The sequence below is a fragment of the Argentina silus genome (genome assembly GCF_951799395.1).
Source record: "Argentina silus genome assembly, chromosome: 7".
NCBI lineage: Eukaryota > Metazoa > Chordata > Actinopteri > Argentiniformes > Argentinidae > Argentina > Argentina silus.
The window spans coordinates 17,918,575-17,938,326 of record NC_139661.1 but is presented as its reverse complement, the minus strand read 5'-3'; the positions used below and the strand labels follow the sequence as shown (position 1 = coordinate 17,938,326).

Genomic DNA, 19,752 nt, shown 5'->3' with positions numbered 1-19,752 from the left:
TGTCAATCTCGCCAGTTTCTGCATAAGTTAATGCTTTCAGCATTCTCACCTTTCAACAGACCTGTTTTTTTTTTAATGTTCTATCCAATGTCTGCAAATGCTGCAATTCTATCCAGCACATATTTAATCATGCCGACCAATTTAGTCAAAGTGTGGCCAAGCCAAGGCATGTAACTTGGAACTTGAGTAGTTAGATGGTTCCATTTGATATGCCGATTGATCTTGCTGATCTTAAACACTTTGTGAATGCTTATTATACAACTCTCCTTAACTGTGTTTTCATCACCATGAGCACAAACGTTCATTGCATTGACTCAAAATGAACAAATCCTTGACAAATATGTTTGTCTCTGCTGATTTACCATGCATGTAATGGAAAGTCACCGTGTAGGAGTGAATTGCACTGGGTCTGCGTGTTCTAGCTTACTGTTAACAACTCCAAATATAATGTCACAACGAGACGCTATTCTAACCTGCTCTGTCAGCGACACTATGTGTCAGAGAGGATGCCAACAGCCAGTGATCCCTCTGACTTCCGTTGCCAGGTCACCCACTGAGGGCGTCCAGAAGAACAACAGCAGCAACACTGGGGTTATTCTGGACATCTCAGCCCTCAAGATGGCGGAGGTGGACACGGAGGTCCCCCCCCTCCCGCCTCGCTACCGCTTCCGGGACCTGCTGCTGGGGGACCAGTCCTTTCAGAATGACGACAGGTACGGCTTTTCACTAATACTCCAGAACACACATTGCCCAGGAGTACTCATTGAGTGGCCTGAAGGGTCACAGTGTGTGTGTGTGTGTGTGTGTGTGTGTGTGTGTGTGTGTGCGTATGCGTGTGTGCGTGTGCGTGCGTGTGTGCAGAATGTTTTCCTCCATTGTGCTTCATTGGCTCTTGCCATTAATTGGCCCTATATTGACAAGAGAGTCTCCAAGCTTCCTATACTTGCGTCGATGTGTTTGAAGGGAGGAAAACATGCAGATGCTGTGTCGGAACTCTAGGCCCGAGAGCATTAGAACTGAGTTTCTCTGCATTAGCTGTGCTCGGAGCCCAGTGCTGTGGAGCTGTCCCTGTCGATGGTGCTGAAATGAAGGAAACTCTTGGGAGGGAGAGTATAGTGGAGTTTATGTTGCTTTACTGCGAGTGGCTATAAATGACCCACTTGTCGGATTCAGATTGACTCTTTAAACCAGATTTTATTGGTTTATTGGTTTTGTTAAAACCAATGAAAAAGTAGCTCGGTCTGTAAAAGGAAATTTCTCCTTTTATAACATTATTGGAGAGTATTCTATCAACATCAGCAGCTGGGTTTTGACATATCAAGATATGTCTCCACTCGGCTAGACTGGGCATGGTTGATTTGCCTTAGTTTAGCTACAGAGACTGCTGCCCTGAGGGCTGGAGCCAGAAATGGGCTTTTGCACAGCGTGACGAGGATGAAGGAGTTAGAAGTAGGTAATACTTCACACCTACAGTAAACTCAACACAATCAATAGCAGCCATAAGACACTCTTCTACGGTGTTGGTAGTTGAGTACAATGCAGTACATTCTGTACTGTTTTGGATGTATTGGATTTCACTGTATGGATGTTGTTTGTACTGGCTGTGTTTGAATGGCTATTAAATGAGCTGTGAGAATGAATTTCCACGATGGGGATGATTCACTTGAATCAGACTCTACAGGACAGTTGTACATGCAGGGTTCATGCCAGCTTTTATCCTTTCCTGAACATTAGAATGTGTTCCAGCTCATTTATTTGCTCCCACAAGCACACATGTTGTCTGTCTGTAGTAATCAGTTACCATTACGCTTTTACTACGGAACACATTATTGGTATGTTGAAGGCCTGGAATGTCAATGTCAGCTGCACACGCGATTCATCTACTGTATGAGTCGTAATTGTATTTCCCGTTCAAGACGTCCAATATCCGTCTGGTCTGATTAGCTTGTAGATCGAGGGCATGTCTTCTATTGATGATAAAAGTGAAAAGAGTGAAATCCTGACTGAAATGCTGAGGTAAAAAACGAACATGGAAGTAGTCCTCATGAGGGATCCACCCTCCCTCTCTGTCACGTTGCTCTCTCTCAGCCTCCCCTGTAGGAAATTGCTATCAGTGTGTTTTATGTCACAGCTCAGGCCTGAGTGCCTCTTCCACTACTGCTAGAACTGATGTCTGGTATATACTGCAATATTATTTCCCGCTCAAACTGGATTATGTTTCCCCATGGGAAGGAGTTGCCACGGTTTGTCCTTGTGGGGAAGGGGGATGGAGAAGATGGGTTTTCTGTTTTGTAGTGGTCCGTTTTTTTTATAAAGGCAAGGTTTATTCAACATTCATCAAGGTCAAGGAGCACACAGTGTCTAGCCTAAGCTTATCGAGAGTGTATTAAAAAAGGATACTGTAGAAATCACAGTCAACATGGTGTCTTATTTCACCACTAAAAGACCGTCTCGGCATCTAGACCTTCTCTCTTGTAGTTCTAACAGGAGAAGTGTAGTTCTCTCTGGAGGGTCATTGTGGAGCTGATCACTGTGTCATTGTTGAGGGTAATCACGGCTGGTTGCCGGGCTACCGCCACGTTTCGTCTCCTTTGTACAGCCGCAATCTGTGGATATCGCCATGGTGAAGTGGAGAAGAAGTGTTTGCGTCTTCTCTAAGTGATAACGGCTGTGAAGAGCATCCTCACACTCACATGCAGGTTTTAGCAGCATGTGTCTAAGAACATTATACAAAATGCCAGATTAAATGATTTTACCATTTGCGGTAATTGCTTGTTTCCAAGCTCCAGAGCGTAAGCAGAGATGTTAAAAAGTCATTTGGGGTTTGGGTATGCTCCAGTTATCAGTTATTTCCTCAGATCAGTTAGTGATTATATCCTCAATCAAAGTCTTGGCTATAGAAACTCCCAACATGATGACCTCCTCAATACACCCTCTCCAGCTCTATCTGTGCAGGGGGGAGGGGAGAGAAGAGAGGAGTAGGTGGGCTCAGTCAGTGCTGTCTCCATGCCTGATGTTCCACAGGCAGGAGTGTGAGTGTGGGCGTTCACAGGGGGATCTCCTTCCTGAGCTGTCATTATCTCCAGGGCTGGGTGCCAGAGGGGTGCGCAGGGGCAGGCTGTGTGGGTGCTGAAGAGGAACAGTCACATCAGGGCCATGGTGGGGAGCGTGTGTGTGTGTATGTGCGTGCGTGCGTGCGTGTGTGCGTGCGTGCGTGCGTGCGGGCGTGCGTGCCTGCGTGCCTGCGTGCGTGCGTGCGTGTGTGTGTGTGTGTGTGTGTTGGAGGGACAGTAGGCTATGTACTAAGACTGTTTGAAGGCTTTAGCTTAGTCCAAATAGGTTTAACACAGTATCCCATTTCTGTAGGATCAGTGTGATCATTAATGTACAGTAACAGTGTGTAACAGTGTGAGTACATGCGTGGGTGCGTGGGTGCGTGACTGCATGCATGCATGCGTGCGTGTTGGGGTGTTGGGGTGTTGAGGGGAGGGGGCGGGGTGGTTCGAGTGCGTGCGTGCGTGTTGGGGTGTTGGGTGGGGTAGATATTACTCATGTCAGAAATAGAAATGAGGCGCTGCTGTAAGCTTTTATGTGCACTGACTGCCGCTTGATTGAAATCGGAAAGAACAGACGGGTGATGTGGGAGAAAATTGGTTCCATCTATCTTCCCTCCCATGTATCACTTTGTTTTTCTTTCCCTGCATTTCATGATGCCGATGAGAGTGAAATGGAACGACTGGCGCTAATTAGCCACTAAATCAACCAGAACTGCTCCTCAGAGGAAAATGACACATTCTGAGTGTTGACCCTCACACTGAAGCATGTTTACTCATCAAATAACAGGCAACATGTGGCTTAGATCTTTGATCTGTTCTTTCATTTCCACTAAGCTGTTATTGTCTGTGGGAAACAGCTCCTCAGAGGATGCCGTTGATATCGATTTAGCTGAAACTGCAGGTTATAAAGAGCAGTTCTATAAAGCTACAGTAGTACCATCTCCCAGTACTGGGACATACTAGGAGCAATTAGCAGTAACAATTAGCAGTAAAAAAAAAATATGCAATTAGCAGTAACAATTAGCAGTAAAAAAAAAAGAAGCAATTAGCAGTAAAAAAATAAGTAAAAAAGAAGAAGAAATTAGCAGTAAAAAAGAAATACAAAAAGGACGTAGGGCAGGAGTCTGATTGGATGATGTCTACTGGCAGTGTTTAGCAGTGATGATGATGACGACGACGACGACGATGATGATGATGATGATGATGGTGATGATGATGGTGATCGGCAGTGTTAGTGAAGATGACGATGATGATGATGATGATGATGATGACGACGGAGGGGTCCAGTGGGTCCATTAGTGGTCCTCAGTGGTTGAAGGGTTCAGAGGTTCAAGGACTGTCGGCTCTTCCGGACGGGTCACAATTAACAGCGCCGCCTAAATCCGGCGCAGCATCTAAAGCCAAAGCGTGATGTGCATAGAATGCACTCCTGCTGACACAGGGCCTCACTTCAGCTGTGCTGGCTGTCAGAGCCTGGAGTCTAGACCATAGGTAGGATTAGTCACCCTACCACTGAGTGGGTGGGCCATAGTTACAGCAGCTCTCAGACGTATGCACTGCAGAGGCTGTTTCTTTCACAGTGTCTATATACTGTCTGTATTACATGATCTACATGGTCTTTTTAACACGTTGTGTTAGTGAAATCAGAGTGAAAGTGAAAATAGGTTAATGCTTTGCGCCTGTGCTGTGTTTGTCCCGTGGGCGATAACTATGTTTTTTAAAGGTCTTCCACTCCACTTCCACATTATTTTTAAATGTCATGGGTGTTCAGCACAGTCTCACACAGGTTACCCGAGCGGGGACCTGAAATTAAAGGTTCACGTGGAAGTGAGAGAATGGACAAGGAAGAACTCTGCTTTGTAGCCTCCTAATGATTCCCTCCCTACAGCCTCTGTCTCCTGTGTGTTTGGTAATCCCTGGCCGCGTATCACAATTTAGCGTGCAGGCTTTGTCTTGCCAATTTAATTAGCTGACATTGGTGGAGCCTTGGTTGTCAGGCTCAGTAAGCTGCTATGATGACTGCACCTGGGGAAGAATTATGCAATGGAGAGACTAGGAGCAGAGTGGGACTAGGACTAGGAGCAGAGTGGGACTAGGAGCAGAGTGGGACTAGGAGCAGAGTGGGACTAGGACTAGGAGCAGAGCAGGACTAGGAGCAGAGTGGGACTAGGACTAGGAGCAGAGTGGGACTAGGACTAGGAGCAGAGTGGGACTAGGAGCAGAGTGGGACTAGGAGCAGAGTGAGACTAGGATTAGGAGCGGAGTGGGACTAAGAGAAGAGTGGGACTAGGACTAGGAGCAGAGTGGGACTAGGAGCAGAGTGGGACTAAGAGAAGAGTGGGACTAGGACTAGCAGCAGAGTGGGACTAGGACTAGCAGCAGAGTGGGACTAGGAGCAGAGTGGGACTAAGAGAAGAGTGGGACTAGGACTATGAGCAGAGTGGGACTAGGAGCAGAGTGGGACTAGGACTAGGAGCAGAGTGGGACTAGGAGCAGAGTGGGACTAGGAGCAGAGTGGGACTAGGACTAGGAGCAGAGTGGGACTAGGACTAGGAGCAGAGTGGGACTAGGACTAGGAGCAGAGTGGGACTAGGAGCCGGGAGGCACAAAATGTCACAACGTCACACTCCAGGTTTCTTTGAGGACAAGAGGAAATTGTTCATTCCACTGTTGTTATCTTGAATTCAGCACCTTTGCTAAGTCGTGCTGGATGTGCACCAGAGGAGGCTGGTGGAGGTAGAAATCTGAGGATGTGCACCAGTGGAGGCTGGTGGAGGTAGAAATCTGAGGACAGGCTTATTGTAATGCATGGAATGGACACATGTTTGACATATGTTTGATCCCATTGCTTATTCCATTCCATGCATTACAATGAGCCCGTCCTCCGATTTCTACCTCCACTCGCCTCCCCTGATGAGCACATACAGTTATATGTAATATACCACAGTTAAAATGTTCTCTGAAAGATGGGCATAGGAGCTGCTCTGCTGTAGAATGAGGACATGAGTGAACCCTAGGGATCTGAATTGAGCAAAAAAAATAAAACAGCTTATTACATGGTTTAATATTTCTGTTATGTGTTGTAGTACTTATTTTTTACAATATCCCTGAAGGTGTAATTACTGTGGTAAGCACACAGCATAACATCAGTCAAGACCATCTCTTATTTGCATGTGACTGGGTCAAGAAGTAAAATGACAAGCTGAAATGATTGTGTAGTTTAATCTCTAGTTTGCTTGTTTGATTTCCCTTGATGGGCCAATAACACTTGAATTCAATCCGAGGCATAATTGCTGTTCGTGTCTAGGGAGTGGGACAATCTTTGAGCAGTGCCCCTGGTTCTCCTTGGCTGGTCGGTTTCACAATGTGTTGTGTTCAAACTAATGCCCTTCCTCACAATCGTTATTTAGGCCCCTCCAATATGAAATACAATACACTTGATTCAATTTGCAATTTGTCTTAATATGTCTTGTCTTAGCAACAAGCATGAGCACCACTGAACAAAAGGAGCTATCTCATAACAGTTTAACTAATACGGGAAGGGATAAAGGATGTTATTATCTTATAATATGATAATTATGATCTTATTGTAATTCTACAGTATAGTGACTGTAAGGACTTCAGTGTGAATAACTGTATGTTGGAGCTAGCTAGTTCAAGTTATTTTCTCATGTTAAAATGTAAATGAGAACATCGACGCATAATTTTGAGAGCAGCCTCTTTTTTCATGTATTTGTTTTATTCATGAGAATGTCAGCTTTGTTTGTCCCTATTGCCCCGAGAGCAGTGTTCTTGCATAATGTAAGTAAAGTTTGAGAGGGGACAAAAGTGCAAATTCTGCCCATGTGCCACTCCAGGCTATCAAATACCATTTAGACCCAGGTATGTACTCTGTGCTGTTGAAATAAACAACGGCTGCTCGTATTGAGCATGAATTCAAAGCAACAGGTATTTTCTGCCACAACATGTTTACAAAAGTTTTGTCCAGATGTTTGCCCAGATCCTTTTGGGATCTATTTCTCCTGGGTCCTGAGTCCCTCTGCTGCCTATGTGCGTGTGGGCGTGAGTGTGTGTGTGTGTGTGTGTGTGTGTGTGTGTGTGTGTGTGTGTGTGTGTGTGTGTGTGTGTGTGTGTGTGTGCACATATAGGTATGCATGCATGGTGTGTTGGTGTGTGTCTATGTGTGTGTACATGCATGCGTACGTGCGTGTGTGTGTGTGTGTGTGTATCTGCCAGTGGCCCTGGCCTCTCTATACCCCTCTCGGGCCATGTTGTGTGAGGCAGACAGCTGCTCGGCTGGCCTGGCCTGCTTGCTCATGTTATAATGTGTTGTGACACTGGAGCTTTGCTGTGACTCTCGGTTCCCATCTGCAGCATAAATGGGGGAAGTGATGCATGGCCAGTGATTATAGGGGATTAGGGGACCAGGTCCCCCTGCAGTCCTGCACACATTGTCACCCACACTGGCATTTCTGCTGTCTCCAGTCATACTCAGAGAATGTCTCAATGAGAGTATTGCAAGGGACCAGTGTGACTCACACCCAAAGTGAACATTACAGTATGTTGTCTTTACTGTGTTGTCCTCTTGGCTGCTTGTGATTTTCACATAGACGGTTTGTTGTTGTTGTTGTTGTTGTTGTTGGGTTTTTTTACACTGCAGTGAGATTTTCTGTTTCTGTTTTTCACAGCATACATGGATTCAGCCAGGCATGACTTTTCCCTGATGGCTGTATATGATAATCGTTGCGGCGTGTCTGCTCCTTGTGGCAAATTGCTGCTATTGCTCAGCGCCCCCCAGAGTTAAGCATGCAATTCCCTCCATCACCACACGGTGTCTCTATGTACTCTCTGGTCCTCACTCATCAGCATATTTTCTTCTCTACTTTTTTCACTTTCACTTATATATACTTCATCACTCTAGCTTCAAGCCCCATCACCTTTATCGCCATCACGTTTTTTTGGTGCACTAGCTCAAAACGTCAGCACTCTTTTCATACTCGCTTCATTGTCCATCAATAACATACATAATCTGAGAGCATTGAAAGCTGATTCATCATCACAAGTAAATGAATTCTCAGGGTTTGATGTCTTTAGATCTGCAGACAGTTTGTGATAAACTGTTTTTGTTGGATTCCTCCCACAATCACAATGACACTGCTTATAATGCAGCAATAGTGACATTAGTTATGTATGTGAGGGGGGGGGGGGGGGGGCATTCAGTTGTTAATATTACATACTATGCTATTTAGCTATGTATTCAGTTTTAGCATTCTAATCTTTATTTAGTTTTTTTTTGTAACACCTGCAGTGTACACCAGTATTAGGTAATGCAGTGCACCTGCTCAAATACTGGGGGCTGAATGTTCATAATACAACATCTGTTGTCCTGATCACTCATTTGAAATAGAAACTTGTACTGCACACTGTAGCTATGGAGCTGCTCTATCTCTGTGTGTTCTGATGGGAGGTGATGTTATTCATGCTATTGTATTAGATTAGATTCATGTTTTTGATTATATGTGTGTCAGATCGAGTGAAAAGCTGTCATCACTGAGGTCTCAAAGCATAATTGATAGATCACGTCTCACTCTTGATATGTAATTTAGTCGTCCATATCAACAATTGCAATACTATGGAGTAATGGCATACCCATACATAACGTATTAGTTTGGGACTGGGACTTTAAAGAGCTTGCAGGAAACCTGAGGCAAATTGAAGTGTATGAAATATATCTTTCATCACAACCTCTTTGAACATCTTGCAAGTTATGTAATGTGTGCAGCTTGTGAGCCTCTATATGGCTGAATGAATGGTTGACGTTATGACGCCGTCCTGAGACCCAATAGGACCCTACATCTCCAAAGGATGGAATGCTCAATCACGAAAAGAAAGCCTGATGCTTTCGCCAGCACTTTATCAGAGGATGTTGTAATGCAGGAGGCAGGGGAAAGTCTACCTTGGTCTTCTTGCAGTGTTCAGAATGCCGCTTTCGGTCGTCGCTGATCCTTGAGCTTTGTATTGACAGAGGTAACACATTGGTCATACTCAGCTGGAGGTAACTTGGAGCGGGAGCGATATGGCAGGCGCTAAACTGACGCCGTCTCCCTCGGAAATAGACCCAGACGTCAAGACCGAGGCTCGGAAAACACCGGAGCCGACCTGGGTCAACACATCGATGCCGATCCGGACTATGGGGTCTTTTGGAAGCGATGCTGGGCAAAGGTACCGCAGACCCGCATGAAACTGCATGCCTGTGAGCACAGTTCGCAAACCTGCAGCATCCTCTAAAGACCTGCCGGTGCGGTTCCGTGAGCGCACGGCGGTGGAGAACATTCTAATTGCGCCCTATATTTATCATCATCTTTAGGCAACATATTTACAATTATCAATATTATGTACAATCCTATCAACTGTGTACATTCAGAGATGGATTTTATCAATAGGAAAAATGAATATTTGGATGACATAATGGTTGCACGCTGGGTGGTATATCGTCTCCAGTCTCGCAGTAATATTGACAGATTGTATGCGCGGTTTATGAACCTGATTTACGACAGATTGTAAAAGCTGATATCGCGCAGTACTGTAGCACAGTAGCGCGAATTGTCTCAATATTGGACTGCCCCCCTCCTGTCAATAACATTCCTCTCAGCGTCAGGATTTTTTCTGGATTTAACATGTTCAACGCTTTTCTTAAAGTAATTCGGAAGATGCTGCAGCTCTACCATTGCAATTATAGTTGACTGAATCTATCAACACCGTGGGTCCCATGCAATAGGGAAGATATAATTGCTTTATTAGTTGCAACGTGTGATGCTGACATACTGTCATTCCTATGCTGATTCCAATGATGAATGAAATGAATCACCATTTGATTGTCTCTGCTCTGCAATGCAAACCACAGGTGATATTGTCTGTGCTGTAACTCTAAAGCAGCTCTGGAGTAGTACCTACCTGCTGTAGTTCACAGCATCATTTGGAAGTCAAATTGCAGCTCTCTGTGAATTGGACAGCATCCAATTACCTGCCTGAAAAACAGTCTGCTGTGAAATGTTGTCATTTTTTTCCCATCACTGTGTGCAGTGACATAAGCTTGCCATTCTCATCTCATCTATCAGTTTACTGCATAATTGAACGATGTTGGTTTAGCAGAAAAATGCTGTATTGTTTTGTGTCTGCAATGTAGCAAAGCTATAGGGGCAAAGCCTGCTTGGTGCAGTGTTAAATCTTTCAACATTTGCTTCTTCTTGCCAACTGTTTCATTTGCTAATAACTAGTTTGACCATTGACCTGTGCGCAATTGAAACCCCACCCCATACAGATCTATTTTCCAATATCAGTGGCTTCGGCAACTATTCCGAAATAGTGACGTGGACCAAATGTTTTCAGATGTCAGCCTATGGAGATTACAAAACAGCAAATCTACTATGAAAAAAACCCTGAAAAACCTAAGAATGAATCACACTGCAATCCGTCACATCTATCTTTCGAAGCTTTTATATTCTCCCATCAATAATATAGACTATGAACTCCTAGAGGTACACTGCTGCATCATGTCCATCTAAAATGCAGCAGTATTTCGTTTTTTTCTTCCCCAGCCTGAAGTGAAGTACCGTAGACGATAGCAGCACATCGTGCCCCTGCAATATCTCCCCCCCCTTCCACACTGCCTCCTTAGTTTAGTTCCTGTTGTGCTCTTCCCGGCTGACACACTCAGAGAGATGTCACAGTGTGTTACAGTCCCTGGGATGTCACCCTGAACTGAGATGCAGGTGGCAGTTACAAATAGTCAGGGTGGGGACGCTGTCATCCCCAGGCTCTGAGACAGAGATGCTTGGGAAGCTATTGAGAGAAAGCCCTTTATGGATGTCCTCATCAAAAGCAGGCAGGGACAAGATGGTGGATAAGATTATGATAGCCAACTTGTTTATGATTATGTGCCCGGCCTTTAAAACTCACAAAAGCGTCTGAGTCATCCCTCCACCGAGCTAAGGACGAGAACAAATTGCATATGCAGACAAAACTGCACACGACTGAGTAGATTTCCATGTTGTACAGTGTTGTACAGTAGCTGCAGCCATATGGAAAGACACAATGATTGATGCATTATCAATTAACCATGTCTGGTTTATATCATCACAGACATCCAGTATCTAATCCACTTTGTCCTGAACAGTGTGTTTCTGGTGTAGTAGCCACGGCAACAAACACTCCTCTCTCTCGGCCATTTATCACCGCTGAGACAGCCGCAGACAGGATGTTGTCAGGAACCAGAGTGCCTTATGGGTAGTGAAACATGATCAGCGTGAGACCCGTGTGAACGACGGAGGGAGTGAGAGAATCGATAAACGGGCCCGTCTCTCCAGTCAGCAACTCTGCACTTGTTTTTTATTCATTACTGCATTATTTATCTGTACACCCGGGGAACCACCCGTGACATGATGCAACATAGGGCATCAAATCCCTGCTTGTGAACAGTCTAACCCAGATGGTTTGATCTCCAAGAACATAGAGAATAGCCTAGTTTATGAATGCACTGTAAGTTATGCATGGCTGTGCCCAGAACTTTCCCTTGTGAAAATTAGGAACAGAGATTAAGGACGTGGATCTATTGAAACTCCTTTGAGATTTTTTTTAAACCCAGGTTTCATAAGATAAGAGGGGGAACAAACCGGGAGGCTTACTTCCTCTGTATTTCTGAATCCTCCAGAGCACCAACTCTGCTTTTATCTCGTTTTGACACACACTCACTCCCACGCACTCACTCCCCTCTCCCATAGTGTTAAACACAGTTATCTTCTTCTGATAGGTCCGTGCTGAACTCACACAACCTGACATTGTAATAATGACAATAACTCCGATAATAATACACATTACGTGTGAAGCTTCTTCTCAGATGGTATAAAGGACGCTGCACCCTGCAATGCCTTCACAGCACAGGCCTCGGTAATTATAAAAGCTTTCTGTAGAAGCCAGCCGGGAAGGGGTAGTGGGGAAATGAAGCAAAGGCTTTGGCTTGTTTGTTGTGCTGGCAAGACAGCAGCTTTTTCGCCTAAGACTAACTGAAGTGAGTGGGGTAAGGAGACTGCACTAAAACTACTGAAGGCAATGTTCCATCTCCACTGTCTGGCCCATATATATATATATATACTCTCCCATATATATTGCTCCTTCAATTCTCTTCCACCATTCATTGCGTTATGTACTAGTCAGCTGTTGTTTATTCTAGAGCCTCTGATGCATGTAGTGATCAATTACTGGCAGTACTCTTGCCATCTATGTAATAGGCTTCATGGCCTGTAGTTCGCTGATATGTTTTGAAAATGCAAATCATGTCCCTGTACCTCAAGAGCAGCTTACATTCAAAAGCACCTTGTAAATCCAAGAGCTTGTTAGCCTGTTACTACACAATGGTGTATTTGTTTTCCTTTGGTATGAAGAAAAGGAAAAAAACAGTTTGAACATATTCTTCTTGAAATATTCTTGCTCTACAATATCTTGATATCAAGCCACAGGCATACAGTATCTAATTCATTATCATTATACTAAGTGCACTTACATTAATTAATGACTGAAATCTGGTTATTCAGTGTGCTAAATTTAATTTAATTTATTTATTTATCCTTTATTTAGACAGGTAAGTCCCACTGGGATAAACAAATGTCTTGTTACAAGAGAGACCTGTGCTGGCAAGCAATTCTCACGGGCGCTTCCTTTTTACAGTGCTATAACTACTTAGTTGTTCCCAAGTAGTGCACCGGAACTTATATATGAACACAACATCGCCATCAACCTCAACCAGTGTTGTTATTTCAGTGTTCTAATTCAAACTGCAACTCAAACCGCTAAAGGAAGTGTCGCTGAGCTAAGCCGACTCTCTGATTGGTGCTGGTGTTTATTTAGAGCTTGCCTGAAAGCTGTGCACCAATGTATGGTTTTGTTGCTTTCGAGCAACTCTGGCTTAATGAGCTCTTTTAATATGGTCCTCGGGGTAAATTATGTCACATCTGTTTGGATTGGATTCATTAGGCTTGAGAGGAAGCAGTTTCTCATCAGTTGACTTGAAAAGGTGGCCCCCATGGTAATAACCTTCTCCTGGTTGTTGCTCGGCATCCGTAATCCATAATTGACTTTTTAAAAGCTAACACAAACATTTACGTGAGTGTGTGTGTGTGTGTGTGTGTGTGTGTGTGTGTGTGTGTGTGTGTGTGTGTGTGTGTGTGTGTGTGTGGGTGCGTGTGTGCGTGCGTGTGTGTCTGTGTGCGTGCGTGTGTGTCTGTGTGCCTGTGCATGCAGGCATGTGTGTGTGTGTGTGTGTGTGTGTGTGTGTTTGTGCAGTCACACATACTGTATTCCCACATCCTTGCACTTGACTTGTGAAAGCATCAGTCAGGACAGAATCGATACAGACTGGTGAGGCCATGGTGTGGGCTTCAAGTGGCGATGTCTAACTCAGACACCTTCTGCAGACAGTTCTATTTCAAGCAGAGTGAGTTGTGTTATGAGAGCTAACATACATCCCAACAGGGAGAACTGAAAATCCTTCACCTATGAAGATGACATTACTGTAGGTCTATGGTTATCACCAGGATCCCTTACAAAACATAACATTGTTGCTGGTGCAGTGTTCTGAGTCGAAGGGGTACCTATCTGAAGGTTATGGTGGAATAAGCTCTTCTGACAGTGACAGCAAGCTCACTCTAAGAGTCTCTACCGCGGGCAAGGACACAGGGATACACAAACGGACACACACACACGGACGGACGCACGCACGCACGCACACTAACTATGCATGTCGGTCCAGGTCACCGTATTAACATGCCCTTTTGGAGTAGGGAATAATTTACCTATTCAGTACACCTACAGGTGTAAAGTATTGGCAGTTGTGTGGCTGCAGGAAGTCCTGCTCTAATGGACCTGATGTACAATATGTCATCTTCTTGGCTTTTGGGACTCCAGATGACTCTCTGCCAAAAGCCAGCGCTGGGAAGTGTAGTTGTATGCCCGGCTGGCAAGCCCTCTCGTTTGTCGGAGGTGGATGGAAAACTACAAATCCCACAAGTCCTTGAAATTACTGCAGCGACTCATGTGGCCCCCTCAGGTGACAGAATGCTTAGCTAATGCCAGTAGCATGAATTCGGAATGAATAAACCAGTAGTCAGTGTTTATCCGTTTGGTGTTTGTACTCTGCCGTTATTGGCTTGCTGGATCTGCTGTGAGGTGAGAATCAGTTTGCTTCGTTGCATGCCTTAAAGGATGTCAGTGTCTGACAGTGTAGGTTAGGATGCTTCACTACCTGCATCAATACCAAGGTAACAGAAACTTTTCGGCTTATCTTTTGGCCTGTGATGCATCTGATACCAGAGAGAGAGAGAGAGAGAGAGAGTGTGTGTGTGTGTGTGTGTGTGTGTGTGTGTGTGTGTGTGTGTGTGTGTGTGTGTGTGTGTCTTATCAGCTGTGAGCTAATTAAAGAAAGGACAACATCTGTGTACAGCAGCGGTTGGGTACCAGAAAAGTGTTTTACAGTTAGATAACATCTTTTGTTGTTCATTTCAGAGCTTACACATCCCTGAATAGCCATCAAACAGTCTGGCACTCTGAAAGGCATCTGGCATCAACACCATTCTGTTCATTACCATACATAGGCTTTATGTGGAGTTTATTTGGAGTTCCCCCATAGATGGTCAGTACTGTATGCATATACATCCAACAGAATCTATTGAGTTTCATTACATATCATCTGTAGCTTTGCATATTGCAGTTTACACACGTGAGACACGTGGATGTATCTGTATACTCCATCTATGGGGGACTATCCTATAGGAGGTTTTGACCAGCCACCCCTGGTTCTGAGGTATGTAAACAGATCGAATACTAGGAGGTAAGTGTTTGACACCGGGGGGCGATAGTGGGTCCCATAAGAGACTCTCAGGTGCTCAGGTCTAGTTTTAGTCGAGCAGAAAGCGTTGTTTACTACAGAGTAGTGAAGGAAGCCTCTCGAGGCTTGACTATCCACATCCTGATTGTAATGTGTAGCAGCACTCCACCCCAGCTATCGATGTGGAGGAGAGTTGAGGTGAGGACTGTGAGCAACTTTTTAATCTGTGGCCTATCTGTGGCCTTGACTGTTCAGTAATGAAACTCTTATACCACTTCACTGCTTTCGAGGCTTTGCTGACAGAGATGCTTTGATCACATACAGGTCAAAAATGTATATATATATATATATATATATATATATATATATATATATATATATATATATATATATATACAGTATATAGGCTGTTTTTAGCCCTCTGCAGGTTTCATAAATGTACCTCCTGTTTTCAGAGAGTTTTTATCTTTTTAATGCTGCAGGCGTTTTTATATTGTTACTTCAATGCACTTCTCTTCTGCCTACCGGTACATTTTACAGATAGGAATGTAACATTCTTATTTCTCATATTTCATACAGTTTGACACGACCCTTGGATTCTCAGGTACCATCATCATTACCATCCACCTCATATAATCAATACGTCCGCACTATGTCAATGTCACCCCAGTACATCCTTCTCAGGCAACGGATTTGAATGCTGATGCCAATAAGATCGACCCAGTAGGCGTCCCATGATCTCCTATGGTTTGCATTCAGAGTATCTTCCTGTGTGTCCTCCAGTTGGTTTGGAGGACACAAAAGCATTGTATCCTAACCCTTGTCAACCCTAATATCTTCCCTGGTCTTGACTCTCTGTGATTGCATGCTACTTTTACCCCGAGCACCTTAAACTGTAAATCACTTTTTTGAGTGTGGACCAGCTATAACTTTTTGGATTTCGATTACTTTTCGGTCAACGCACTTGCTCTGAGAGTAGTGGCCACAAGAACATTCATGCTACTCCAAACCGACCTTTACCTCCAGCCCCCCCATGCTCCCACCCCTCACCCCACCCCCCCCCCCCCCCCCCCCCTCACCCCCCATGCTCCCAACCCTTACCTCCTTCCCCTCCTCACCCCCTATGCTCCCACCCCTCACCCCCCCCCCCTCACCCCCCATGCTCCCAACCCTTACCTCCTTCCCCTCCTCACCCCTATGCTCCCACCCCTCACCTCCTGCCCCCCCCTCGCCCCCCATGCTCCCAACCCTTACCTCCTTCCCCTCCTCACCCCCTATGCTCCCACCCCTCACCCCCCCCCCCCACCCCCCATCCTCCCAACCCTTACCTCCTGCCCCCCCTCGCCCCCCATGCTCCCAAACCTTAAACCTTACCCCCCCCTCGCCCCGCATCCTCCCAACCCTTACCTCCTGCTCGCCCCCTATCCTCCCAACCTGTACTTCTAGCCCCCCTTACCCCCCCCCCCCATCTTCCCACCCCATCCGCCCTCTTAACCTGTCCCTCTCTGTCCGTGTCCCCATGTGTTGTGTCCCTGTGCCCAGGTATCAGGAGGAGTACAGTATGGACTCGACCAACGCCCAGTAAGTCCGAGGCGGCATCAGGCTCGCATGGCATGGCATGAGGCTCACAGCGGCTGGAGAGCTGATATAACACACAGCTGCTCTTCTAACCCCGTCAACTACTTCACCAGATGAAGCGGTTGAGCCTGCGATTGTGCCGTCAATCACTGGGGGAGTTGAGAGGATCTGCTGCGCCTCTCGCTTCACTAATACCAAAAGATTATGAGGATCTTGGTTTTTGCAGTGGATATTCAATCTCCTGATACAGGAGCTGACATGGTGACATAACATAATGTTATGGTGCTGTAGGCATTAGAATGTGCTTACAGTACTTACTACGTCCTGCAGAAGGGCAAATGGGTAATTGATTAGCTTCTTAGAGAACCTCCATCAGTGTCAGCTTAATCCGATAAGTGCCCTTTCAATGTTTCACTGCAAATGACTTTCAGATGATTATCAAGGTGCCCTGAAGTAGATACGGATGACTGAGATCACATTATTGCATATTTTAGATCAATACAGTGGCCCAAAATCACCACCACTAAGTAAAGCAGCAATTTCTATCTGTGTGTGTGTGTGTGTGTGTGTGTGTGCGCGTGCGCGTGCGTGCGTGCGTGCGTGCGTGCGTGTATGTGTGCTTCTGTGCGTGCTTGCTTCCGTGTGTGTGTGTGTGTGTGTGCGTGTGTGTGTGTGCGTGTGTGTGTGTGTGTTTTCTTGGCCACTATGGCTGGAAGTTATGTGGTGCCTTGCTTTCTGAGGTTTGCGTCCAGTCAGGGGAGTAGACGGTGGCAGGGAGGCAAGTGGTTCAGAAGGAAGCAAGCTCCCCTTCCTCTGGAGGTGTGGTTGGTAGTTGGGAGTGCAGAGTAGACACTGTACCACCAGTAATTAGCTCTGTGGGGTCTGTGTGTTAATCTTCAAACCCAGGTCCTCTTGGTAGAAGTTGCCATTAGGCACAGATATAACATCAGCCTACCCTTCCCGTATCCTAACCTTAACCATTAGGTAACACTCCGCAGAACTGACATTAGACCAGTGTCTAGTGGGAAACCGTGTCCTTCTCCATGCAGATGAGATTTTATGAGGGCTTTTTGTTATGATGGAGCAGACTCACCAGAGAGCCCTGCTGCCTGACCCCAGAGTGGATTCAGACTGCACAAATACTATCTACGCCTTTTTACATTTAGATTTCCATATTTTCTCTTTCTAATTCGTAATCGTTTGTTTGCGCTTCCAGGCTAGAGCTATTTCTGTAGGAGACAGAGGAGGGCTGAGCTTGCTTGCCGCTTGCAAAGAGAGAATCAATCGAGCGGGGTCAAAATGCTTCAGATGGAATTGGGTTTTCCTCACGATATCTCCATATAGTGTTCTGCTTCTGAATTCCAGACTAATATTTTTTTCTCGGCTGAAAAGAAACCAATTTTATTCTCGAGAGGCGGCACAATGTGTTGATCCGTTTTAAGGCTTGTATAACAGTGCACACTTGAGCCCCATCCTTTTAGAATAGAAGAATGAAGAATGGGGCGAGGGGAATCTGTAGTAAGGGTACAACTTGTACCCTGAGCATACCAGTTTTTTTCTCTCTCCTGAGTGCTCTCTGTGGCATGAAATATCTATAATTCAACCATAATCCTACAGTATCCCTGCAGTCAGACTGGTGATCCACACCATTGGGTGGGCAACTCTGATCCTAGACACTGTTAGCTTGACATTTGCTCCCCAGCTGTGGCACACCTAGTTATACAACACACGGTCCATATGTACAGTATATATCAAAGATCATGATTCATTCATAAGTTCAATGTGTTAATGCTGGTCTGGAACACACGTCTGCACGTCCCTGTCTAGAAGAGCAGAGTTGCCCTCCCCTGATCCACACACTGGAAAGCAGAAGTAGTTTGACCAGCGCTAGTTGGGTAGAGAGAGACGGATATTTCCACAACTTTAATATTCACGTCTGTTATATTTGTAGAAGCTCCCAGATGCCCTTATACAGTGTCAGACGCACGATTGAAGGCAGGAGGCCTGAGGAAATTATTGATGATTCCTACTACTGTTTATGTGTCAAAGAAAAAGAAGAAAGCAGGTGAGAAATGCAAATAGGTAGAGTACTGCACCAGGGGAGGCTGGTGGGGGTAGAAATCGGAGGACGGGCTTACACATGTGTTTGATACCATTCCTCATTCCATCCCATGCATTACAATGAGCCCATCCTCCAATCTCTACCTCCAACAGCCTCCCCTGTACTGCAACAACACACATGGTCTATTGCTTCAATATTACGGGAATGGAAATGGTGTTTTGTAGATAAGAGGCTGTACACAGGTGGTACTTAGTCCAGACGGACTGGCTGCTTTTGTTCCCTAAGCAAGTACTTAACTCTGACGATCAAGGGATGAAATTGATCACTGATCGGGAAATGAACGCTGCTGTATGCCTTTTATCAAATGATTGAAATGATTATCCCAAGTGAATAGTACACTGAATGGTACTGTTGTTAGGTACTGTTGTTCAGTCTCTCTTCATGGTTGTCCAGTGTGTCTCTGAAAAGTGGCATTCACTGACCTGGCTTGTCACCTGTGTCTGCTACTGCTATGCCTTTACTGTAGAACAGTAAACAAAGACATATGGTACTAGTACTGTATGGAGCATCTGTGTTTCCATTTGAACCGGTGGTTTCACGTCTCCCAGCAGATGATGCAGAATCAGATTAAAGAACGTTTTAAGCAGCTCTGTTCTGTCCTATTAGGCGGATTAGCCTGCGGTCAAAAAGCTGCTTGATGTTAATTTACAGTGCACAGCGCAGATATGGTCTCCAGTTCACTGCAACATTCAGGGCTGCATGAAATTGTTATTCTCATGTTGGCAATTAGTAGTGTGTGTGCGTGTGTGTGTGTGTGTGTGTGTGTGTGTGTGTGTGTGTGTGTGTGTGTGTGTGTGTGCAAGTGTGTGTGTGTGTAAGTGTGTGTGTGTGTGTGTAAGTGTGTGTGTAAGTGTGTGCATGCCTGTGGGTGGGCTTGTGTTTGTGTGTGTGTTTTCTTTGTATGAGTATGAATCATATTTCGTCCCTGAATCTAAATATAGAATGTTTGTTTAACTGTGGATCCAGATGAAGTATTAATATGTGTGTGTGTGTGTGTGTGTGTGTGTGTGTGTGTGTGTGTGTGTGTGTGTGTGTGTGTGTGTGTGTGTGTGTGTGTGTGTGTGTGTGTGTATGCGTGTGTGTGCATGTCAATACCTCTTAGCATGCGGTTACAGTCA

The 19,752-nt window shown here is 45.2% G+C and overlaps 1 protein-coding gene across 1 annotated transcript in view; it reads left to right on the top strand.

Annotated features, from left to right (window-relative positions):
• Positions 1 to 618: 618 nt before the first annotated feature.
• LOC310807485 (potassium channel subfamily T member 1-like) overlaps positions 619 to 19,752 on the top strand; it is a gene marked incomplete at both ends in the record, with an annotated part of 47,779 nt that continues 28,645 nt past the window's right edge. Inside the window, one exon of the mRNA XM_083673981.1 lies at positions 619 to 713. Coding sequence (XP_083530107.1) covers positions 619 to 713 — 95 coding nt within the window. The remainder of the gene's footprint in view (positions 714 to 19,752) is intronic.